Raw genomic sequence first — 25,359 nt, forward strand, 5'->3', positions numbered from 1 at the left:
ATTAGCATTTAGTTTATATTTTTGCAAAAACATTGATAATAGACTCCAAATTTATACCTGTGAAATCCCCCCTCCAATACTAAATGGATACCTTCAGTAAATCGCTCCATTTTTTTGTGGTGTGCCACAGAATCTAAGAATAGACGAGAGGAACCTCGTCGGTTGCCGGCATGCGGTCTGAGTGCGGGGAAAGCTTCATAAGTCCATACCTATAATAACATAAATAATCGTTTAGTGTAAAAATAAATAACACACGGTCTATAATCTACTACACCAGTTGTTTATAACATGTACACGTGCGCCCGGGGAAAGCCGTAGGAGCATATCTTATAAAGTTAGGTTTGGTGATGCACGGAATGTCTACCTTGTCCATCAAGTATTCCAAGGTGAGTTCAAAGGATTCTCTTCCCCAAGGATAGCTTCGGAAGAATTCCAAATCGTCAGCCTTTTTAAGCCAATCAGCGTCCACACCCCTGGACACATCTTTGACCATCAAAATTGTATGGAGAAACCACACAAGACAACATTCTAGCTTTTCTTCTTTATTTAATCTAGGCTTTTTTATCAACGACAATAGCTTGTCTGATGTAATCTTCTTCTTTAGAGTAACCTTTAAAATTAAGTGCCTTTTTTGGTGCCTGTCCTCTCTAGATTGAGAGGGATAGGATCCACAATTTAAACCAGTGATCAATGCAAACTCCTTCAAGCCAAAACACCCAGGCTTGTCGTTCACGAGGAACCACATTTCATGTTTCTTTTTCTGGACCACATGACGAAGAAGCATATAGTGGATCATCCGTCCGTTGAAATGGATGAAGAATTTTGACAGCTTTCTAAAGTGACCAAATCAACATTTTCCTTTCTTTTCTTTTTTTTATCTCTCAACACATTGTTAAATTTAACTAAGAACGACAGCCTGCTCCTAACAAAAACTTTTGCTGCAAAAGATTCATAATCATCCAACCAATTGATCAAGCCATACTTTTCAACAGGCAAGGACAAAGGATTAACATCTTGGCTGACACTAGAGTGTTTTGAACCATCCTCGAATACACTCTTGACTCTCTTTCGGCTCTGTCTCCGTCGGCACTACACTCGTCGACGAGTACGAGTGGGACGTACTCTCGGCTTACACTTGCACGTCTTTTTCTTTTTCTATCTCGGCTAAATTCTTCACCTCTTCTATTTTTTATCCTTACGATTCGCATTAGAATGAGTTTCAACCATAGCACAGAACGGGGAGTATTTTTTCCTCCTCCTACTACCTCTACACTGGCATTTATACGATCTATATACAAACAATAGAGACGTTGATCAACACGATATAACAATAATCGACCAAAAGTCTATTAATAGACCATATACAATTTCAAAAAGCAAAAACAGAAAAACAAAGATCGAAGCAAGCAAAATAAGCATAAATAACACACATTTCGACGAAAAAACAAGCAAAACAACAAAGGTTTTGAAAAAAAGCAGATCTTTATGAACCCTAATTTTTTTTATCAAGATCGAAAAAAAAAAAATTAGGGCAATATGGAGCTCACAATGCTCCGCCGGAGTTGCAGAGTTAAAGAAATTACCTGTTTACGACGATCAAGGCATATTGGAGCTTGGGGGAGAGGTGGAAGAGAAGAGAGTTCCAAGCTAGAAAGAGAAATAAAGAAGAGAAAGGGACGGATGAGAGAGAGGGGGTGTTTGTGTATTTTATTAGAAGTCAACTGGACTTAAGTATATAACTTAAAACTTCCAATCTTTTTAAAATTATGAAAAGTACCCCATTTCCATTTTTCTAAACCCTAATACCGAAAAATAATCGAAAAAGAAAATGAGTGGCCACATTCCCAATGAAAACTTAGAAGGGGCATTTTTAACAAATCTTCTCAAGTTAGTGTTGATGCCAAATAAACATGACTTATAATACCTAGCAATGATATGCTTGATTAGGAGTTAGTGGATCCTCATACGTGATGAATAATCTAATCTCAATCAGTGGTGGAGCCAGAATTTTCACCTAGAGGGTCAAAACTATGAAGGAGTAAATACACGAAGAAGCCAAGGGGTTTCAATATCTACTATTTATACATAAAATAATTTTAACCTTATATATACAGCGTAATTTTTTGCCTAGGAGATTCAAATGAACCCCTGGTGCCTACCTAGCTAGCTCCGTCCCTCATCTCAGTTACAATTAAAAAAAAAAAATTAGGTTAAACCCAAGCAATTAATTAGGTAATACCAATGAAAGAACACCATCATATTGTAAACATCAGATTTTCTTTCGAACAAATATTTCCAATGTCTATTCTGGATTTTAGCATGTTTAAATTAAATGTAGAAATAAATCCTGAAAGAAATCTTCTCATATATATTTTTCATATGTGGAGTGGAAGTGTTTAATTAAAATATTAGTGGTAATTAACCTAGCATGTACATGCATGAATGTGAAAACATAGTCAACTACAAGACCAATAGATTGGTCATAATTATTAATTAATAATATTACCCACCTTGAATTGTTTGTTTAAAACTTCATCATATCATGCAGGTTTTTTCCCAAAAATATTTGTTGACTGAAATCAGGAAAAGATAATGCACTTTTTGGCTTCATTATAAGCAATCAAGCAAATTAAGGAAAAAAATGATTAAAATGTCCGGAATTGTTGAAAATAGTCCTTTTTTTAGCCGATTATTATAATTTACATAAGAAAATTCAAGCAATAAATGATTTAGTTAGTGGTTTTTTGACTTGTGATCTTGTAAATGAATGGCGTACAACTATTGAACCACCAAATTAAACCTTAAGCATGGACAACAAGTGCTGTGCAATTTTTAATAATTCCACTAGTAAATTATATTAGTGCCCACATTACCAATTAGGATCAAATTTTGCTCAGTGATTTCACACGTATCTTCAAATAATTTTGACATATATCATGATTTAGGTTTTATTCTACTCTGAATTATGAAAATATCTACGTATTAGAATACTATAAAAACGGAAGTGGATTCTAATTTTAAGTTCGTGGGGTGTTAAACATTAATAGCAACCGACTTGTTTGAGATCGAGGCATAATTATTATTTGAGCGCTAATTATTAACGCTTCCACTCTTTCTTTGTAAGAAAAGGTTTGAACAGAGTATAAATAAAAATTAGAGAAATTTGCGCGGGATATAATTCAATTTTACAAGAATAATCGTCCATAATAAATGAGATTAGTAACCTAAAGAATAAAGCGGACACAACCTGCTGCGATAATTAAATGCGTTGATAGTGTAATATTAGTTAAATCAAGAAATATATTTCTTTCAAATTTTATGCAAGATCCATGCTGCACTTCAACTCAATATTCATGCTTGATCCTTTCAAATGACAAGTTTGACTTAAATGCCTGTCATACTTCATGAAAAGCTAGCATGATTTAAACCTTTATTTTTTGGCATCCTCCACCATAATTAACAATTTAAAATGCTTGTTGCAAATTGCAAGTGTGACGCCCCCGATGGATTACAGGTCAACAAAAAGGATTAACAGGTTTTTAGGCTGGTTAATTTTTTAAGAAGAATTATATAAGATATGTTAGACGAGTCTCACATCTAAGAGAAAGGGGAAACTGAAGTTTTAGCTAAGATGTAATACAAGTCCATATAGTACGTGTGTGCTATTGAGCTTGAAGAAACAAATTCGTAAGATCTATTACACCAAAGAGGCTAATGTGCAATAGTATATCATCTTAATTTAGTCCATGACTTGCTCCTGTTCATCTGTTATCAGAGTTGTCTAAGGGACCTTTTGATGTCCAATTATATATCCAATCCAACCAAAGAGAACATTTTCTAGTGGATCCTTAGCACGTGAACCCATATGTATAGGACGACCCACTAAAGGGGAGTGGAATATGTTATCAACATAAACCGTATGAGAAATTAGCGATAAGCTATAGTTTCCCATTTACGTCGAATCAAAAAAACGGCGGATTTGAAGTTCGGCCTGATTTTTCTTTTTTCTTTAATAGAGGCATACAAAACTATCCATTAAAGCATCAAGAAGTCTTCTTTCCTTTTACTTTGCAAAACAATCATCAAAATTGGACTATATTTGACGCAACTTGTTTCCTCATAAGGACTGCACTTTCAAAAAGGATATCAATATCAACAACAAGAGTGCTGGTTATGATAGAGCAACCAAAGCGACACGAGGAAACATATACCAAAAACATCATTTACAAAGCACTAGGTGAGATACGATCATATTGCATATTTCTACACTAAAGATACAAATACTATCCAACTTAACTAAATTCACAGTAATCCACTAGAAAAACCAACACCTGAAGCAACATAAAGCCTTAAAAGTCATGCACTTAGCAATCAAGAAAGCTCTAAGTGTTTCAACTATGTGAAGAGGAAAAGCAAATTAAAAATTACGGTGACTCAATGAGGGACGGATCCAAATCCACGCGCACATAACGATCATATCAATGATGTCATGGACTCAACAGTGCCATATCAATATCACAACCGGACTCTCAATAGTCCCCAAAACTGTGTCAAACCAGACTCTCAATAGTCCCCATCTCTGTATCACAACCGAACTCACGCGATTAGTCAACAGAGAGAACTTCCGAAGCATGCAAGGATACGATTAGTTATGCAAAATTTGTAACATCAGAAAATTGGCTGTTTTAATACTATATAGTTTACACAAAAAAGAGAAGTGCATTAAAATTACAATTTGAAATAGAGAGAGAGCATCCTACGCCAATACATTGAACAGCCAATTCTACTAAATAGCAGGAGATGTTGTTACCATACTTTTTCATTTTCCATACAGTGAAAAGCACGGCGAAGAGAAAGATTAGAACTGACATTGGATAATCAATACAAGATATCACGAGTATTGATTCTACTAATACAGAAGGAACTCTACTATCCTCTCTTCCAAATAAAAATGCAGCTCGACAGACCATAGAAGAGGTTTGCGCTTCACATACAAACATATTTTACATTGAAGCCTTAGTGGCAATTTAAAAGTAACTTAGGATCTAACTTTAGCAAGACGTGCTCTTAGTTCTTCTAAATCTTCCTCGTCATCAGCACCCTGCAATAAATAACAAATCAATGATTATTCATTTTAGTTTTGGTTGATCATAGAAAAGATCGTTCTATAAATTAACTCACAGATGAGAGGGGAAATACCTCTACATCCTCTACGGCGGGTTGCTTTAACTTCTCCTTTCGGACTGCTTGAGGAAGTTGTGCAGTTGTCTCACCAGCAATTGCAGTCAAGACCTTGTCAACTTCTTCTTCAATCTCCTCTTCCATGTCTTCTGAATCCAGGGCACTCTCCACTGCATCATTGACCATTTCTTCCATGACACCAGCCTGCAATAACAAGAGAGAGGACAATTTCAAGGTAAAAAGAAAATGTGCGTGTGTGAGAGAGAGAAGAGAAGACGTGACATGCCACGGACTCCCCTTTGGTCCATTCTACGGTGAAAAAAGCGGTGGTGTTGATGGTAGCAATGTTGATTGAAGGGAGGAGGTGCTAGTGGAGAAAGAAGAAGAGGGAATGGAGTAAAATGGGTTGGGGCGGTAACGTGGCATGTCAAGTAGTGTCCACCTCATCACATGGCAGTGCCATGGTGCCATGGGATTCGACGTCCACCTTGGACAGCCCTAACGAAAGAGGAGTATATTTGAACCACTTAAGAAACGTTAGGGGTATTTTTGTATGAATAGTATAACAGACGGTAAATTGATCCTTCACGCATAGTAGAGAGGCAAGGTGATCCTTTTCGCATAGTAGAGCGGCAAATTTGACCCTCCCTTCCCATAAACACTTTAAGGCCATCCTAGGAGCTATAGGGTCAACCTCATTCTCAAATCTCTAAAGAAAAAATATTCAATTTTCTAAATTTCTGTTATTTGATAAAGATAAATCTTTGAAGAAATGTGATAAAGTATTTTGTGTTACTTGATTATTTTTAATATTAGGGCATAGAAGTAACAACAATTTTCATAAGATATTCCCACAGAAGTCCTTGGAAATCACAATAAGGCATATGAGGACTTATGTGGGGGAGGGAGTTCTTTCTACTTTTTAGCTAACTAAATGGGATCAACATTCATCCTTTTTAGAAGCTTACACTTTTTTTCTTTAATATTTATTTTAACTCAAACGCATAGATTGATACTTTTATGTTATTCTCTCAAATTGTGTACTCATTGATATGGCATATGGGGTACATGGCAACGCTAAATACCTAGAGACTAACTCATTCAAAGACCAAGAGCGTCCAAGGATTGCAAATCAAGAAGCTTCATGGGTTTTTAGATATAATTAGAAGGGTATTCAGAGAGTTATTCGAAGATTCATGCAAAGAATATCATATTTAGAAGCTCAAGGAATGCGTGAACAAGTCAGAGAAAAACAAGTTGGAATATAAGTCCAACGCCCCGCGTTGAACATAGTCTGAGGCAATGCACACACTGGGACACGAGAATAAAACTGTGCTAACAACACCAACACAGCGTGAGCGCTTGGCACAACACGCCGAACTAGCCTGCCAGAAGAGGATTTTTTGTGGGCAGTTTTTGTTTTCTCAGGCTTAGTTATTAACTATATATGTGGTCGAACTCTATTTTTGGAGTAGTTTTTATTTTGAGATTGGAAAACATTTTTGTAGGTTGGAAACATTAATGCTCAGATCGAACTTGGGAATTACTTTTGAGAAACATAGTCAAGTGCGAAAGAAAGCCGTAGCAAGCTGAGAAATAATAACCCCGTCATGTCATCTAAGCATAATACGCAATTTAAGAACCAGAATCAAACTGGTTAAAAGGTGAATAGGTGATCCCCAACCAGGTGGAAAGCTCAAGAATTTCATTGCAGCTCAAAAAGCTGAAGCAAAATTGATATACCTTGGTCATTTCTTTACTAAATTCCTGCATTGTTATAGCTACTTCTGGAGCCTTCATAAGATTATTGACGAGCTTCATGACTTCAGCACTCTTAGACAAATGTCCCACTGTCCGAGCAATGGCTGCAAAACCAATTAGAAGGTCAACGCGTAACTGAAGAACCCGACATATACATAATCGAAGTAGAAGTCAATAGGGACGGCTTCAAATTTTTGTCCAACCAGCATCAATATCTGGTAGTCTAGCTGTAGAAATTCTAATAGATGTGACTTTCCTAGCTGCTGCTAACGACCTTCACACAGAATACAGAAAGGTATCAACTCAATCACTGTCTCAAATAGAAGATTTTGAGTTATAGTGTATACCTAAAGCTCTTAAGTTTACTCATTTATTAAACAGTAATACCAAAGCAAGATAATCCAAAATCAAAAACCTAAAACAAAGAGTAAGTGCATGTTATAAAACAATGTGCTTCCTAGATACATAGTTCTGCTGTATAAAGCAGTTGACATGCCCACATGCTATCAAATATTTCAAAAACTAAAACAATCCAGCACCAACTTAATATACATGAGTATTATAGTAACTATTTACTAAGAATCTGTTCCAGCGTCTAGCAAACAAAACAGTCCTGGACCAAAATTCATTATATGGTAGTAGCGACAAAAAAATCTCCTTCAGACGAGAAAAGATGATTGACATTTTTCTCTTTGGAGTTCAGATATAGAAAATGAAGTTGCTTCCAACTTTATAAATCAGTAGGGGCTAAAAGCTCATAACTATTTAGTCGTTAAAAACTGTTATGTCTTAGAGGCTAAGGATGAATGAATCACATGCACTTTTCTTTTTCAGAATACGTACTTTCTTAGCTCAATTGGCCAAGGTTGAGGGACTTGTACCTTAGGTTACTAGTTCGAACCCTGAACCCTATGCCACACGAACTAAGTTCAGTATTAAAGTGGAGAAGGGTAGAGGGGCAGGTCATCATCCCGAGTTCTGAAAAGGGTTGACTCCAGATAGGTTTCTCGGTCATTAAGAAAAGGCAGAATTTTGTTATCGGTTTCACCACATTAACATCCATTTGACCAGCATAAAGCGAAAACTTTCACCTCTTATTACAGAAAATCAAAATCATAAAGAAAAATTTACAATCCTACTTCTGCATTTTTGAACATCTATATAAATACACATACATTATGCTTCTTCAAACTCCATATTTAATTATTGAACAAAGTCAGAAAACATTTTAATTTGGGTGGAGGGCTTGTATATGAAGACACATTTGATACTCCCTTAAGTAAGCCATTGCATTTGCAAGCCAGAAACTGAGACATCGGGCAAGAAAGTAAATTTGTTAAATTATTCATTATTCAACATGAGATGGACATCCCTTCATCCCTGTCAAGAAATAATGGTGCTATTTCTCGTCAGATGCATATTGTTCTCGATACAGCTAGCTCATCGACAAAAACTTAGAGAATCAAATGCACACTCCTGAATGTACAAGGACACATACATATATACAAAATGTGAGGGCAAGACTTTGACATACCGACACTTTCTCCAAGGTGCATTGATATTGAATTCAACTGCGCCTTATTCTCGTATAATCGGTTCACGGTTCTTTTAGATCTCACAATCTCTATAGCAAGTGACTACAATAAATACATTAACACCCTGATATGAATAAGCAATGGGACGCCAAAAACAACAAAATATGTCTCATAACAATATATAGTATCAAACTGAATTCAACATGCACACTTTGAAAAACATAATCTAAGACTAAGATTTTAAAAAAGTCCTTTAGCAAATGACTAAGATTAAAACCTAAATACTAAAAAATATGAACAAGCAACTGAGAGAAAAACAACACATATTCAAAGTTAATAGTTTCCAACATTTTCTATATACTAAGAAAACTTTCCAGTATTATCTCACTATTCTTAAAAGGCACGAGAATCAGTAAAACTATGTAGAGAGTTTTTGTTAAAGTCCTCTAGATGTATGTATGATATTGTGTCTTAACTTTTACTAGTGACCATAACATGATGTTCTTTTTGTAAAAAGAAAAACCTAAACTTAACCGAACCGTACTGATAGCGAAGAGAAACCGACATGATGGGACGGTTTTCAAAAGTCTAATTTTGGTTCTACAAAATGAAATAACCAAAGAATTGGTACGATATAAATTTTATAAAATAACCGCCCGAACCGTACCGTTGACACCCCTCACACACATACTCAATTTGATTTATTACAGGATATGATTAATTTGCAAAATATACACTAACCAAAACTATGGTTTACATAAAGTTAGAGTTGATGCCAAATAAACATGACTTATAATACCTAGCGCAATGATATGCTTGATCAGCAGTTAGTGGATCCTCATACGTGCTGAATAATCTAATCTCAATCAGTGGTGGAGCCAGGATTTTCTCTTAGAGGGTCAAACCATGAAGGAGTAAATACACGAAGAAGCCAAGGGTTTCAATATCTACTATTTATGCATAAAATAATTTAACTTTGTATATACAGCGTAATTTTTTGCCTAGGAGATTGAGATGAACCCCTGGTGCCTACCTAGCTAGCTCCGCACCTAATCTCAATTACAATTAAAAAAAATTAGGATAAACCCAAGCAATTAATTAGGAGATACCAATGAAAGAACACCATCATATTGCAAACTTCAGATTTTCTTTCGAACAAATATTTCCAATATCTATTCTGGATTTTAGCATGTTTAAATTAAATGTAGAAATAAATCCTGAAAGAAATCTTCTCATATATATACTTTTCATATGTGGGGTGGAGGTTTTTAATTAAAATATTAGTGGTAATTAACCTAGCATGCTAAAATTACCCACCTTGAATTATTTGTTTAAAACTTCATCATATCATGCAGGTTTTTTCCCAAAAATATTTGTTGACTGAAATCAGGAAAAGATAATGCACTTTTTGGCTTCATTATAAGCAATCAAGGAAATTAAGAAAAAGAAATGATTAAAATGTCCGGAATTGTTGAAAATAGTCCTTTTTTTAGCCGATTATTATAATTTACGTAAGAAAATTCAAGCAATAAATGATTTAATTAGTGGTTTTTTGACTTGTGATCGTGTAAATGAATGGCGTACCACTATTGAACCACCAAATTAAACCTTAAGCATGGATAACAAGTGCTGTGCAATTTTTAATAATTCCACTAGTAAATTAGTGCACACATTACCAATTTGGAATAAAATTTTGCTCAGTGATTTCACACGTATCTTCAACTAATTTTTACATATATCATGATTTAGCTTTTATTCTATTCTGAATTATGAAAATATCTACGTATTTTCTATTTCTTTTTAGAACACTATAAAAATGGAGGTGAATTCTAATTTTAAGTCCGCGGGTTGTTAAACATTAATAGCAACTGACTTGTTTGAGACCGAGGCGTGATTATTATGTGAGTGCTACTTATTAAATCTTCCACTATTTCTTTGAAAGAAAAGATTTGAATATAGTATAAATAATATTTAGAGGGATTTGCACAGGATATAATTCAATTTTACAAGAATAATCATTCATAATAAATGAGATTAGTAACCTAAAGAACAAAGCGGACACATCTTTGCTGCAATAATTAAGTGCTTTGATAGTGTAAATGTGTAATATTAGTTAAATCAAGAAATATATTATTTTTTTCTAATTTTATGCAAGATCCATGTTGCACTTCAACTCAATATTTCATGCTTGATCCTTTCAAATGACAAGTTGACTTAATGCCTCTCATACTTCTTGAAAAGCTAGCATGATTTAAACCTTTATTTGTTGCAGTATAACATGCTTGTTGCAAAGTGCAAGTGTGACACCCCCGATGGCTGACAGGTCAACAAAAAGAATTAACAGGTTTTTAGTCTGGTTAATTTTTTTAAGAAGAATTATATAAGATATGTTAGACGAATCTCACATTTAAAAGGAAGGGGAAATTGAAGTTTTAAATAAGAGTGTGTGCTATTGAGCTCGAAAAAACAAATTCGTAAGATCTATTACACCAAAGAGGCTAATGTGCAATAGTATATCATCTTAATTTAGTCCATGATTTGCTCCTGTTCATCTGTTATCAGAGTTGTCTGAAGGACCTTTTGATGTCCAATTATATATCCAATCCAACCAAAGAGAACATTTTCTAGTGGATCTTTAGCACAGTGAACCCATATGAACAGGACGACCCACTAAAGGGGAGTGGAATATGTTAGTCAAAGGAGCTCACTATCAACACAAACCTTATGAGAAATAGTTTAGCGATAAGCTATAGTTTCCCATTTATGTCGAATCAAAAAAACGGCGGATTAGAAGTTCCGCCTGGTTTTTCTTTTTTCTTTAATAGAGGCGTACAAAACAATCATCAAAGTTGGACTATATTTATCGCAACATGTTTCATCACAAGGACTGCACTTTCAAAAAGGATATCAATATCAACAACAAGAGTGCTGGTTATGATAGAGCAACCAAAGCGACACGAGGAAACATATACCAAAAACATCATTTACAAAGAAGCACTAGGTGAGATACGATCATATTGCATATTTCTACACTAAAGATACAAATACTATCCAACTTAACTAAATTGATTATTTCAGGGGGGAGCTTGTATAGGATAGTCTTTCTGAAATACAGTGTAATGATTAAAGACACAACAGCTTTCTGCAGAATTCAAAGATGACGGTAAGTCTTTAATCACTTAGACCAGGACTCCATAAGAAAGACAAATCACAAGCCAGAAACTGATAAAAGTCCTATTAGTAATACCTCAACATCTCTACATTGACTGCTGAATCTGAAGTCACATTTCAAGCCATTCACCTGCAGTAATCCACTAGAAAAACCAAGACTTACAGCAACATCAAGCCATAAAAATCATGCACTTAGCAATTAAGAAGCTGTAAAGATTTCAACTTTGTGAAATGAGAAAAGCAAAGCAAACTCTTGTCAACTTTAGATCAGCCTATCATTCAGATCTTGGATCTTTCTGGCCGGGAATTCTAGTTGGACAGAAAGATGTTTTAACTACAAATACATTATCTTTAATGACAGTAATACTTGCAGATCCTGATACTGTAACAATAATAAATGCAATCACCAGAAACCTAGATTACACTCCACAGAAGATGGACGAGTCCAAGAAATATCATTAGTGTCTATTAACAAGAAGGTGGGTAAAACTAACTCACGAGATGAAAGTACTTCTTTGCACTATGAAACGACAGCCGGGAATAGTAACAAGAACTCTGCGACATCTGGAGCCAGCGTATGCGAAGAGAGAAGGGAAAGAAATTGAACATACAACTTCAGAAGCATGCAAGGATGCGAATAGTTATGAAAAAATTGTAACATCAGAAAATTTGCTATTTTTGACACAAAAATATAAGTGCATTAAATTTATCATTTAAGAGAGAGAGCGAATCCGCAAATACAGAACAGCCAATTCTACTAAATAGCAGGAGATGTAGTTAGCATATTTTTTCATTTTCCATAGAGTGAAAAGCATGGCGAAGAGAAAAAGATTAGAACTCACATTGGATAATCAATGATATCATGAGTATTGATTCTACTAATACAGAAGGTACTCTACTATCCTCTCTTCCAAATAAAAGATGCAGCTCGGCAGACCATAGAAGAGGTTTGCGCTTCACATACAAACATATTTTACATTGAAGCCTTAGTGGCAATGCAAGTCAATTTAAAAATAACTTAGGATCTAACTTTAGCAAGACGTGCTCTTAGTTCTTCCAAATCTTCCTCGTCATCAGCACCCTGCAATAAATAACAAATCAATGATTATTTATTTTAGTTTTGGTTGATCATACAAAAGATTGTTCTATAAATTAACTCACAGATGAGAGGGGACATACCTCTGCATCCTCTACGGCCGGTTGCTTTAACTTCTCCTTTCGGACTGCTTGAGGAAGTTGTGAAGTAGTCTCACCAGCAATTGCAGTCAAGACCTTGTCAACTTCTTCTTCAATCTCCTCTTCCATGTCTTCTGAATCCAGGGCACTGTCCACCGCATCATTGACCATTTCTTCCATGACACCAGCCTGCAATAACAAGAGATCCGGTAATTTCCAGGTAAAAAGAAAATGTGTGTGTGTGAGAGAGAGAGAGAGAAGGAAAAAAAGAGGCGTCTGTGTGGGGTTGGGGGGGGGGGGGGGGGGACATGCCACGGACTCCCCTTTCGGTCCATACTTCGGTCAACCGCTAGACATGCTACAGACTCCCCTTTTGGTCCATTCTCCGGTGAACCGCTAGACATGCCACAGACTCCCCTTTTGGTCCATTCTACGGTGAAAACAGCGGTGGTGTTGATGGTGGCAATGGTGATTGAAGGGAGGAGGTGCTAGTGGTGAAAGAAGAAGAAGAGGGAATGGAGTAAAATGGGTTGGGGCGGTAATGTGGCATGTCAAATGGTGTCCACCTCATCAAATGGTAGTGCCACATGAGATCGGGCGTCCACCTTGGACAGCCCTAATGAAAGAGGGGTATATTTGAACCACTTAGGAAACGTTAAGAGTATTTTTGTACGAATAGTATAACAGAGGGTAAAATTGATCCTTTTCGCATATTAGAGAGCCAAATTTGACCACCATTGTATCTATATGTACACATAGAGATGCCTTCCCCTAAACACTTTAAGGCCATCCTAGGAGCTATAGGGTGCCAAATTTGACCACCTTTAACCCTTTTTTTTTTTTTTTTGTAACTCAAAAAAAAAAAGGACCTATAGGGTCAACCTCATTCTCAAATCTCTAAAGAAAAAAGATTTAATTGTCTAAATTTCTGTTATTTGACAAATCTTTGAAGAACTGTGATAAAGTATTTTGTGTCAGTGATTATTTTCAGTATTAGGTCATAGAAGTAACAACAATTTTCATAAGATATTCCCACAGAAGTCCTTGGAAATCACGATAAGGCATATAAGGACTTATGTGGCAGGAATTCTTCCTACTTTTTAGCCAACTAAATGGGATCAACATTCATCCTTTTTAGAAGCTTACACTTTTTTTCTTTAATTTTTATATTATTCGCGGATGACATAGTCTTGATTGGCGAGACACGCAGCGGAATGAACGCTAAGCTGGAGGTTTGGAGACAAACTCTGGAGTCTAAAGGGTTCAAGTTGAGTAGGACCAAGACAGAGTACATGGAGTGCAAGTTCAGTGACGTGACACATGAGGCTGGCGTGGAAGTGAGGCTTGGTACCAAGCCATCCAAAAGAAAGGAAGTTTCAAATATCTTGGGTCTACTATACAAGGCGGATATTGACGATGATGTCACACGTCGTATTAATGCGGGGGTGGATGAAATGGAGGCTCGCTTCAAGAGTTTGTGTGATAAAAGGTGCCACCAAAACTTAAGCGTGTTCAAAGTGGTTGCGAGACCGACTTTGTTGTACGGGGCAAGAGTGTTGGGCGTCCAAGAACTCTCACGTCCAAAAGATAAAGTTGCGGTAAGAATCTTGCGATGGATGTGTGGCACGCCGGGCGAGATAGGATTAGGAATGGATATCCGGGATAAGGTGGGGTCAGCATCGGTGGAGGACGAGATGCGGAAAGCGAGGCCGAGATGATTTGGGCATGTGAAGAGGAGAGACACGGATGCCCAAAGGCGGAGGTGTGAGAGGTTGGCTATGGACGGTTTCGAGAGAAGGGTAGAGGCAGTAGAAGAAGTATTGGGGAGAGGTGCTTGGAAGGGACATGGCGCGGTTCCGAACTGAGGGACATGACCTTAAATAGGAGGTTATGGAGGACTCAGATTAGGGTATTAGGCTAGCAGTTAGTCCCGCATATCCCTTCGTACTAGTAGTCGCAGTTTTGATCTATACTACATTGTCCCTTTCGATTCTTTAGCACTATATGTTGTTTCTTGTACTTCGATTATCTTATTTATCCGTGGCCATCGCTTTTTTTTTCTCGATCGCTTTATCATGACTTTTTTCGCTTTCGTTAGTTTCATTTTCATATTCTTTAACCTGTTTGTGCTTATCCGACCTTTTTTCTCGTCTTGTTTTCTCTCGAGCCGAGGGTCTTTCGAAACAAAATTTCCTCCTATCTTCCGAGAGATAGGGGTAAGGTCTCGCGTACACTTTACCTTCCTACCTGCATTCTGCCATCGCGGGATTTCACTGGGTATGTTGTTGTAGTTGTATAGCTCAAACACATAGATTAATACTTTTATGTGATTCTTTTAAATTGTGTACTCATTGATATGGGGTACACGCGCAACGCTCGTACCTAGAGGCTAGTTATGGAAGAATTCGAAGGGTCCAAACTCCAAAGCACTATTAACTCATTCAAAGACCATGAGCGTCCAAGGATTGCAAATCAAGAAGCTTCACGGCTTTTTAGATATAAATAGGAGTATTCAGAGAGTTATTCGAAGATTCATGAAAAGAATATCATATTTAGAAGCTCAAGGATTGCGTGAACAAGTCAGAGAAAAACAAGCTGGAATATAAAGTCCAACGCGCCGCGTTGAACATAGGCGCGACAAGCTGGTGAGGCTTCTGAGGCAATGCACAAACTGGGACACGAGAATCAAACTATTCTAACAACACCAACACAAAGGCGAGCACTTGGCTTGAGCCTTTGGCACAACATGCCGCACTAGCCTACCAGAAGAGGATTTTTTTGTGGGCAGTTTTTGTTTTCTCAGGCTTAGTTATTAACTATTTTTGTGGTCGAACTCTTTCTTTTGGAGTAGTTTTTATTTTGAGATTGAAAATAGGTCGGAAACGTTAATGCTCAGATCGAACTTGGGAATTACTTTAGAGAAAATATAGTCAAGTGCAGAAGAGAGCTGTAGCAAGCAGAGAACAAATAGGCCCGTATGTCATCTAAGCATAATACACTATTTAAGAATCAGTATCAAACTGGTTAAAAGGTGATTCCCCAACCAGGAGGAAAGCTCAAGAATATCATTGAAGCTCAAAATCTAAAGCCAAAGAGATATACCTTGGTCATTTCTTTACTAAATTCCTGCATTGTCATAGCCACTTCCGGAGCCTTCATAAGATTATTGACGAGCTTCATGACTTCAGCACTCTTAGACAAATGTCCCACTGTGCGAGCAATGGCTGCAAAACCCATTAGAAGTTCAATGAGTAAAGAAATTAATTGACTTAACAAAAAATGAAAATCTAATCAACTTTTGTTTGATTGGTTAATTTATTTAACTTTGACACTAGACAAACTTTGTTTCATTAAAAGGATTTAAAGTATAAATAAAATTTCCAGGCCTTTACTATTTACTAAGCCCATGAATTGAAATTTTCTTTTTGACAAAATTAGCCAGAAGTTTTGTCATCTCGGCCAGGAATAGAATGTTTATTTCCCTAGACGGAAAAAAAAAGGCGCATAGATCCTCTGTATAAAGCATTTGACATGCCAGTTTACTATCAAATATTTCACATGCTAAAACAATCCAGCACCAATTTTATATAGTACATATTTTTTATAACATAACTTATGTATTAAGAATCCATTCCACTTTTCAAAAAAAAAAAAAAATCCATTCCAACATCTAGCAAACAAAAGAATTCTGGAAAAAAATAGTTCATTATATGGTAGCAGGGGCAAAAAAGTTCTCCTTTCAGACAAGAAAAGATGATTGAAGATTTTCTCTTTGGAGTTTTGATATCGAAAATGGTTTTGGTTCCCATGAACTTATATATCAGTATGGACTAAAAGTTCATAACTCATTAGTCGTTAAATACTGTTAAGTGACAGAAAAGTAATGCAAATTGTTATCAAGACAGCTTGCTCATCAAGAACTTAGAGGACCAAATGCACACTCCTGAATATACGACAGATACATATATAAAAGGTGAAGCAAGGCTTTGACCATACCGACACTTTCTCCAAGGTGCATGGATATTGAATTCAACTGCGCCTTATTCTCGTATAATCGGTTCACAGTTCTTTGAGATCTCACAATCTCTTTAGCAAGTGACTACAATAAAAACATCAATGCTCTGATAGGAATAAGCAATGGGACGCCAAAAACAACAAAATATGTCTCATAACAATATATAGTATCAAACTGAATGTCTGAATTCAACGTACACACTTGAAAAACATAATCTAAGATTAAGATTAAAAAAAGTCCTTTAGCAAATGCCTAAGATTAAAACCTAAATACTAAAAATATGAACAAGCAACTAAGAAAAAACAACACATATTCAAAGTTAATAGTTTCCAACATTTTCTACATGCTAAGAAAACTTTCCACTATTATCTCACTTTTCTTAAAAGGCACGAGAAACACTACCTAATAACTAGTACTAATAAGCAAGATAAATAAGCTATGAGCCAAGTCTGCAAGAAGCTGGTGCGTAAAAAAAAGCAGGATAAAAAGTATAAACAACGAAAAGATCCATGCTTTAGGCAATTTAATTACATCTAATTATTTTAAAACCACATTAAGTTTATTCTCCTAGCTCCAAAGTAGCACAATTTCTATAAGAACTTACTTTAAACTATTTCTCAGTATATAGTCCTTATAAGTAAGATTAGCATCAGCAGGCAAAAAAAAGCACTCATCAGAACAACAACAACACATGCAGTGTAATCCCACAAGAGGGGTCCGGGGAGGGTAGGGTAGAGCGTACGCAAACCTTACCCCTACCTCGTAGAAATAGAGAAGCTATTTCCGATAGACCCTTGGCTCAAGTAAGTCATTTCACAGCAGTTTGAAAAAGGAGGATACGAGAAATAATGAAAGCAATAACAAAAGCGAATAATGCGATAGGAAAAGCAGAACATAGCATCACAACAATGAAATAATGTGATAATCAAAGCACAAAAAACAAAAAGCAGTCATCACCAGCAAAAAAAAAAAAAAAATATGTGATAGGATTTCCAAATTAAAAAGTTCAGCTGAGAGCAGTAAAACCACCTTGGCAGAACCCATATCATTTCTCTTTGCTGCTTCTTTAATTGCTTTCTGTACATTCTTCTCCTCTCTTTGTATATCTGCTCAAAATCCCAAATTTTCACAAACCCAACATTAAATATCAACTTTTCAATCCCCAAAAAAACCCAGAAACAAAAAAAATTCAAACTTTACAATCACCCAAAAAAACAAAAAAAAACAAAAAGAATCAAACTTTACAATCATCCAAAAAACCCTTTAACTTCCTGATTATGAAAAATTCAAGAGGGTTCGGTTTTGGCTTCAACCCAACATAAAAAAAACTCAAACTTTACCAACAACAATAACTTTTTCAATTATTTTACCTTTCCTTCCTGATTATAAAATATTAAACAGAAAAAGAAAAAAAAAACAATTTACCTCGGATTTAAAACAGAAAAATTCAAGAAACCCAACATAAAGAATCAATTTTTACAATCACCCAAAAAACCCTTTTACTTCCTAAACAAACCCCATATAAAAAAAATCAAACTTTACAATCACCCAAACAAAAAAAAAAAAAAAAACTTATCATTCTTGATTATGAAAAAATAAAGAGAAAGAAATGAACCTCGGATTTGACGTTCAATGTTGCGACACTCTTGTCGGAGCCTACGTTGCCAATCTCTTAATAGCTGTTGAGGGTTCGGTTTTGGCTTCAATATATTCTTTACTTTCTCCATTTCAACATCAAAACAACAACTTTTCTTTATCGCCTTCTTATTCTTCTCAATAAATTATTCTTATCCAACAACAATAACTTTTTTCAATTATTTTTACCGTAGATTCGCAGTATAAAAGTGAAAAAATTGGTGAATTTTTTCTTCTCTTTCTTTTGTTTCGCCGAATTGATTTCGACTTCCAAGACTGTACAGTTAGATTTTGTTTTTTATTTTTAAAAAAAGTGGTGTAAATGTAACCATCAGAAAATCTACAAATTAATATATCATGAATTAATATTTTCTCATAAAAAATTTTAGACCGTAATCTAAATGATACATAAATTAGATAAAAATAAGGGTCATTTCCTAAATTATTGCCCCAAAAAGAAATAACCAGTGAAAATTTATGTCTGGACATTCACTTCAAATGGATTGGTCTTTAATTTTAGTCCCTCACATGAGTTGGTCTTTAATTTTTTGTCCTTCAAATGGGTAGGTTTTTAATTTTTACTCTTTAAGATCAACTTATGTTGCACCAGAGATTAAGTTTTTTAAGAAAACAGCGCAAAAATTTGTAGAATATTATAATATGAAAATATAAACTCGTGTTCTATGAAAAAGTTGTTTACTATGTGAGAGCCAAAATTTAAAAACCAGTACAAAATAGGGCCAAAAGTGCAAATGACCCACTATTCACAATTGATCTTTTTTTTTAGCATAGATTGTCCTTCAAAGGCGCTGGTCTTTAAATTTTGTCCCTCAAATTGCTGGTCTTTATTTTTTGTCCTTCGCTTAAAAAAGTGACAGAAAATATCCAGAGATTCTGAGTTCAAATTCTAGCTCAGTCAAAAAAAAAAAATTGCAAGGCAAGACTTTCGCGAAACCTCTGTCTTAAGACCTAACTTTTGCCCAAAATTAGGCCTATTCGGACAAAAGTTAGACTTAAGGCCTATCTTTTGCCCGAATAGTCCTAATTTTGCTACAAAACACTGCCTTGTTATTTTTATTTTTTTTAGAATGAGCCAGGGTTCGAGCACTCAGAACACCGGATATTTTCGACTCCTTTTTTTCAAAGACAAAAAATTAAAGACCACCCTCAAATAAGTACAATCTTGCAAATTACCCAATACATTTGGCCCAACTCACATATTATAGCAGGCCGAAATCTTATAAGAGTAACCATCTCAACTTGAATTCGCATTTCAAGGATAAAAGCCCAATGAACAAGAATGCTTGACCAACCAAGGGGTCATTTGCACGATTATCCGTCAAAGGCACTGGTCTTTAATTTTTGTCCCTCAAATTGGTGGTCTTTAATTTTTGTCTTTGCCTAATATCATGAGGTTTGGGGTTCAAACTCCGGCTTAGTAAAAAAAAAAAAATCGCAAGGCAGAGTTTCGTAGCAAAGTTAGGCCTCAGGCAAAGTTTCATAGCAAAGTTAGGCCTCTGCTTTGCGAAATTTTTTTTTTTTTTTTTTTATTTACTGAGCTGGGGTTCGAACCCAGAATCTTGGGGTATTAGGAGAAGGATAAAAATTAAAGACCACCAATTTGAGGGCCAAAAATTAAAGACCAGTGCTTTGAAGGACCGCGCAAAAAAATGACAACCAAGGCCCTAAAGAAATAATGGGCTGCGCACCAGAACTCCCCCAAGCCCAATTGCTTCAAATGAAAGAAACTTTATTACTATTAGATAACGTGAAAACATTGAAAAGAAAAGAAAAATAAGTGAGAGGACATATTAACGTCTATAACTGATTTCATCTATGTATAAGACCTCGTTGGTAGGTGCTACAAGATCTCGTGTATTGAAACTTATGATTATGAACCCAAATCTGTTAGTATGAAACTTTTTTTTTCCAGGTGAAATCTTATCCAATCATCAAGTACCTTCCTTCCAACTTCCACAAAAATAAAATATAAGAGAAAGACAAAAATGGAAACCAATTGAGAACCTATTCAATTACTAAATTTTAGTTGGGTAGAAGTTAGAACCTAGTTCCTTGTTTTCTTCAGTAGAAGTGCTTTCGGAAGGCTTCTCCCTATACTTCCAGGTGGGGGTAAGGTCTGCCTCACAGACACTTTATCCTCCCTGCATTTTTACATCAGGATCAACCCTGTATGTTGTTGTTGTTGTAGAAGTTAGAACCTAGAGCATCACTAATCTTGCTTTTTGTTCCTTCAGTTTTCTTGTCATTTTTAAATCACAACAATATGCGTGCTCCTTCCTCGTCCTCTTATTTGGAATTTGTATATATATATATATATATATATATATATATATATATATATATATATATATATATATATATATATATATAATTTAAAACTATTATATATTCTTCTTCATATATATATATATATATATATATAAATTATAAATTTAAAACTATTATATATTCTTCTTCTAATCCTTTCTTTCAGCCGACAAAAAAAAAAAGGAAAACAATGAAAGAAAGGAAGATCCTTTTCTCATCAACTTTATTCGACTTTCAAGTTCATCTCTTTATTTATTGCATATTCGAAAAAGTCAAATGATGTTTGTCCAAGTTATTGAATTATTAGTACTACATATTTCCTATGCATGGGGTCTTGCTATGGAATTCGTTCAACATTTCATTCAAAATATGCAAATTGGAAAATAAAATGATTTGGTGTATACCAAAAGTATTGAATTCAATGATATTATGGGTATTGAATTTCTTCATATCATCTGGTTGAACCTGGGTCGTATATTACTTTATTATTATTATTATAGCCCAACAAGTTTTGGGAAATTTACGTCGTCTGCTCATGCTAGTTCACATTCTGTATACCTTCATGTCAGCAATATACTTTAAATTGTATACAACATATTGCAATAATATATTTCAACTGCATACGGGGTAGTTTCTATATTCATCACTGGTGAAATAAAATTTCAGTGATTGCTTTTCCAAATTTGTCACTTGTTTGGAATATTTACTATACCTTTTTCGTCTTACTCTCAGTTTCAACTTCTCCGTACTACTTCTAAGCCACTTAAATCTACTTTGGTGGAAATATTTTAGATCTAGTGCAATGAACTTGAATATCGTGTATCCTTTATTGCATATATTCTTAAACACTGTTTGATTAGCATATGCAACTTTGCCGTTTATTTTGAACTAATGAACTAATCAATGTTAAGTCCGATGACAATATTATTCTTATCGTATCATCAATAGGAGCTGAATACCATGCAAGATCAAATATAGAATAAGAGCAAATCACCTTTATAAATGTTGGGAGGCCCACATGTCATTCGGCTGAAAAATGTTGTTGGGTTGGATCCACTAACCACTAATAAGGAGTGTTAATTAGGGCCTGTTTGTCCATAGATACCATAAAAAAAAAACAAAATCACTTTTTTTGAAATTTTGGAGTTGGAGTTGGAGTTGGAGTTGTGTTTGGCCATAGTTTTTGAAATTATAGTTTTTGTTGAAATGTAGTTGTAAAAAAGTGAAAAAAGTGAAATTTTTTGAGAAAAAAGTTTTTTTTTTTTTTTTTTTTTGAATTCCGGAATACAACTTCAAGTTGTGATCGAAATTCTTATGGTAAAAACGGCGAAAAGTGAAAAAAGTGAAAAAAAAAATCCGGAATAAAGTGAATAATTCTTATGGCCAAACGCCCACTTAGTCTATTAGTTTGTCTTCCTTCTAATTAACGTTACTTATATGAATACACTATCATTGGTATTTGAAAAGACACAAATTTTCCACAAAGATATGTAGGCTCGGGTCTGCAATTTGCAGAGCGTAAAAAAATTAAATCTTAGATGACGATTTTTAGGTCGTGGACAAATGCAGTTCATCAGTTTCTAACAATCGGCGAATCAAGTCGTAATTACTACATACCTGTTTTCATAAAGAGAAGGCAAACCCATTGACAGAACTGACGTGATGCGTCGCGCCTTTTATTTAGCGGCACAAGTGACGCTTGTTACATTTGAACCGCCCAGGTGGGCCATTCTATTCAGCGAATAACGCCTGCGGGTATAGAACAAAACCAGCAACCAAAGGTGTTCTGCCGTTTTTGTCAAACTGACGAAAAGCTGATTTTTGATGGTGAAGCTACGACAGTTACAAATTGGTGAAATTACGATTAAATAGGTTGACGCGATTTTATTGAGTTGTACCGATTTAAATGGTGATGCGATTTAATTGACAATGCGGCGGAGAACGGCCCGGTGTTGGTTTATAGATAATGAGTGCGAGTGTCTAAGTGGAAAATAGCGCATTTTAGTGTCCAAAACAATGGCGGCTGCGTCTTTAATGGCGGCGGGCGACGCGTAAATGTTGTCGATGGGTTTTATTTAGAAAACATCTTAATTCTCCTAACCTACTATTTCACATTGAAATACTACACATCCCATGTCATCATTTAAAAAAACAATACAATTTTGTCTAAAAATTTTTTTGCTTATAGAAACAAATGGAATTAGCAACGATTAAAAACATACTTGGGCGATGTAAAAGGAAAAATCATAAGAAAATAGTACATCGCAAAAAATGGTGCCGGATTAATTCAACAAGTTTCGAATAAGTATAATTACACGCATGCACATATAAGCACATTTTTTATATAGATTTTTTCACGTATATTTCCGCATAATGTAAGTTAAAAATAATAGATGCGATCGTACCTACTATTATATACTTTATAATCGAATGTTGATATGTGAATAATTAGCGATTGCAGAAACGTATAAAGATGGCAGTTGGGATGTCATTAAAAGTCACGAATGGTTTAACGAATTGATTCGGAAATATCATATCTTTGCGAAAATTAAGTAGTGATTTAACATTAAATCTCTGGCAAGATTACGTGAAAGCAACCTTCCACTCCCATTTCCTTCTTTCTTTTCTTGGAAAAAAAAAAAAACAGGAAAAGAAAATAATCCTCCACAGTCATACTGACTAATTTAAATAGATCCAAATGTTCAAAATTTGTACTCTGTTAATAGTTGAAGTTATGCAAGCGCGGTGTCCTCAAAATGTCCGGTCTTATATTTTATTGTCCATGCTAAATAAAATTCTTAAAAAATGACCTTAACTTGAAAAAATTCTTTGGGAAGAACTTTTGTTGCTCATCAGGCATATATGTTCTAACTTTCACCTATAAGGCAAAATTGTGATCAATTGAGCAATTCACTGTCTTGAAATATCCTAAACTCCTGACTTATAAGCAAGAGTTAGAAGTTATGCCTAATGGACAATAAAAGTTTTGCTCTGTTGCCCATTAGGCATAAGTTTCAGCTCTTGCCTATGAACTTCTGCCTTATAGACAAAACTAATTTATGCCCTATGGGCAACAAAAGCTTTGTCTAGCGAATTTTTTAAAACTGAGGCTTTTTTAAAAAAAATTATTAAACGGGGCCAAAAAATCTAGACCACCCCTTATGGAGGTCATTTGTGAACTTCACCCACATATTTCTATTTTTATAAAAATAAAAAATTAAATATACTTTAATTTACTAACGGCGGAAGCTCCAATAAATTAAATAGGCCTATTGTATGAGGAAAACTGGGCAAATTTGCTCTTGAATTTTGCAAAATGGTCCAAATTTTCCCCTAAAAGCGAAATTATGCAAATTTCATTTTTTTTACAGCCACCATCCCTCATTGCTCTAGCAATTGATTCTTTTCACTCTCAAAAGCACCACTTAAAAATTATTGTTACTTCACCACCAGTTCACCTCAATAACACTCACAAAAATTCCACATTAGAACAATCTTTCTTACCCCTTCATGTTACTATTTTTTTCTATCACTATTTTTATCTCTACTGTAATGTCACGACCCATGCCGGGGAGTCGTGACGAGTGCTTGATCCCTAATGACCAAACACCCCTATACTCATACCTGGATAACAAGGGCCCACAAATTATTCACTCTAAACTATACATCGTCATCTACATGCATATATATATATCTTAATTTGTCTGGCCAAACTAGGCAGATTTTTGTAAAAGAATAGGAGCGAAATGACTGTCATCTGTCAACTCGTACATATATACATCTCAAAGTGGCATACCAACGCAACCAACCGACTACCACACCGGCCACTACATAGCGCCGGGCATACACAAAACAATAGGGGAGTCGGTACGGACGAAGGCATAAGAACATCGAAGTACATAAGAATCATGAGAAATACATAGGAAAGCTAAATCTCCATATCGAATGCATACCTCTAACGGGAACATAAACATGAAAGTGCCTCGCGAGGGCGTATGATATGCATAGGTCATAATATAAGCTCCACATATATCATAGGTTGAGTGTCGAAGAACGTGCGGCCCGATCCGTATATAAATGGGTATGAGTGTGATAGCCCCTATAATTGGGTAAAATTATTTTTTATATATATATTTAAAAAAATTATATAACCCCCGACCCGGGATCCCGATTTCGGAATAAGCTTCCCCTTTTTCCTTTTAACAAATAAAATATCCGGGAAAACCCGGGGGAAAAAATTTAAAATTTTTATTTAAAAAAAATTTTAATTTAAATAAATAATATTTAAAATTAAACAAATTTTTCAAAATTTTTTAAAGTGAAAAAAAACTCCTTTAAAAATCTTGAGCTCCCCCTTTAAATGAAAAAAACTTGGAAAAAAAATAACATTGAAAAAATCAAATTATTTAAGAAAAAAAAAATTAAAAAACCATTTTTAAATTTTTATTCTTTAAACCCCAAAACCAAAAAAGGTTCTTTAAAACCCCCTTTTTATATCGGTCGGCATTTTTGGGGTATAAAAGGTATTCTTAATAACGGAACATAAGTATAATCACA

The 25,359-nt window shown here is 35.1% G+C and overlaps 2 protein-coding genes across 2 annotated transcripts; both read right to left on the reverse strand.

Annotated features, from left to right (window-relative positions):
* Nucleotides 1–4,886: 4,886 nt before the first annotated feature.
* On the reverse strand, nt 4,887–8,575 carry LOC132062909 (vacuolar protein sorting-associated protein 24 homolog 1). The gene is made up of 4 exons (XM_059455382.1): nt 8,477–8,575; nt 6,925–7,046; nt 5,200–5,385; nt 4,887–5,101 (listed from the first exon to the last, which is right to left on the reverse strand). The coding sequence occupies exons 1-4, from the start codon at nt 8,496–8,498 to the stop codon at nt 5,039–5,041; spliced, it is 393 nt and encodes a 130-aa protein (XP_059311365.1). The 5' UTR covers nt 8,499–8,575; the 3' UTR covers nt 4,887–5,038.
* Nucleotides 8,576–12,467: 3,892 nt separating this feature from the next.
* LOC132065361 (vacuolar protein sorting-associated protein 24 homolog 1-like) lies at nt 12,468–18,605 on the reverse strand. Its single transcript, XM_059458716.1, has 6 exons — nt 18,455–18,605; nt 17,869–17,945; nt 16,821–16,923; nt 15,927–16,048; nt 12,828–13,013; nt 12,468–12,729 (listed from the first exon to the last, which is right to left on the reverse strand). The coding sequence occupies exons 1-6, from the start codon at nt 18,564–18,566 to the stop codon at nt 12,667–12,669; spliced, it is 663 nt and encodes a 220-aa protein (XP_059314699.1). The 5' UTR covers nt 18,567–18,605; the 3' UTR covers nt 12,468–12,666.
* Nucleotides 18,606–25,359: the final 6,754 nt, after the last annotated feature.

Source organism: Lycium ferocissimum, chromosome 7 (assembly GCF_029784015.1).
Source record: "Lycium ferocissimum isolate CSIRO_LF1 chromosome 7, AGI_CSIRO_Lferr_CH_V1, whole genome shotgun sequence".
Lineage (NCBI taxonomy): Eukaryota > Viridiplantae > Streptophyta > Magnoliopsida > Solanales > Solanaceae > Lycium > Lycium ferocissimum.

Bases quoted from the DNA above. Each gene is read 5' to 3' on its own strand.
- LOC132065361 (XM_059458716.1), bottom strand. From the start codon at position 18,566: ATGGAGAAAGTAAAGAATATATTGAAGCCAAAACCGAACCCTCAACAG. The intron at 17,946-18,454 runs GTTCATTTCTTT...GATTTTGAGCAG, and splicing joins CATTGAACGTCAAATCCGAG to ATATACAAAGAGAGGAGAAG. The intron at 16,049-16,820 runs GTATGGTCAAAG...TGGGTTTTGCAG, and splicing joins GCACCTTGGAGAAAGTGTCG to CCATTGCTCGCACAGTGGGA.
- LOC132062909 (XM_059455382.1), bottom strand. From the start codon at position 8,498: ATGCACCTTGGAGAAAGTGTCG. The intron at 7,047-8,476 runs GTATGTCAAAGT...TTGGTTTTGCAG, and splicing joins GCACCTTGGAGAAAGTGTCG to CCATTGCTCGGACAGTGGGA. The intron at 5,102-5,199 runs GTATTTCCCCTC...TATTTATTGCAG, and splicing joins CCGCCGTAGAGGATGTAGAG to GGTGCTGATGACGAGGAAGA.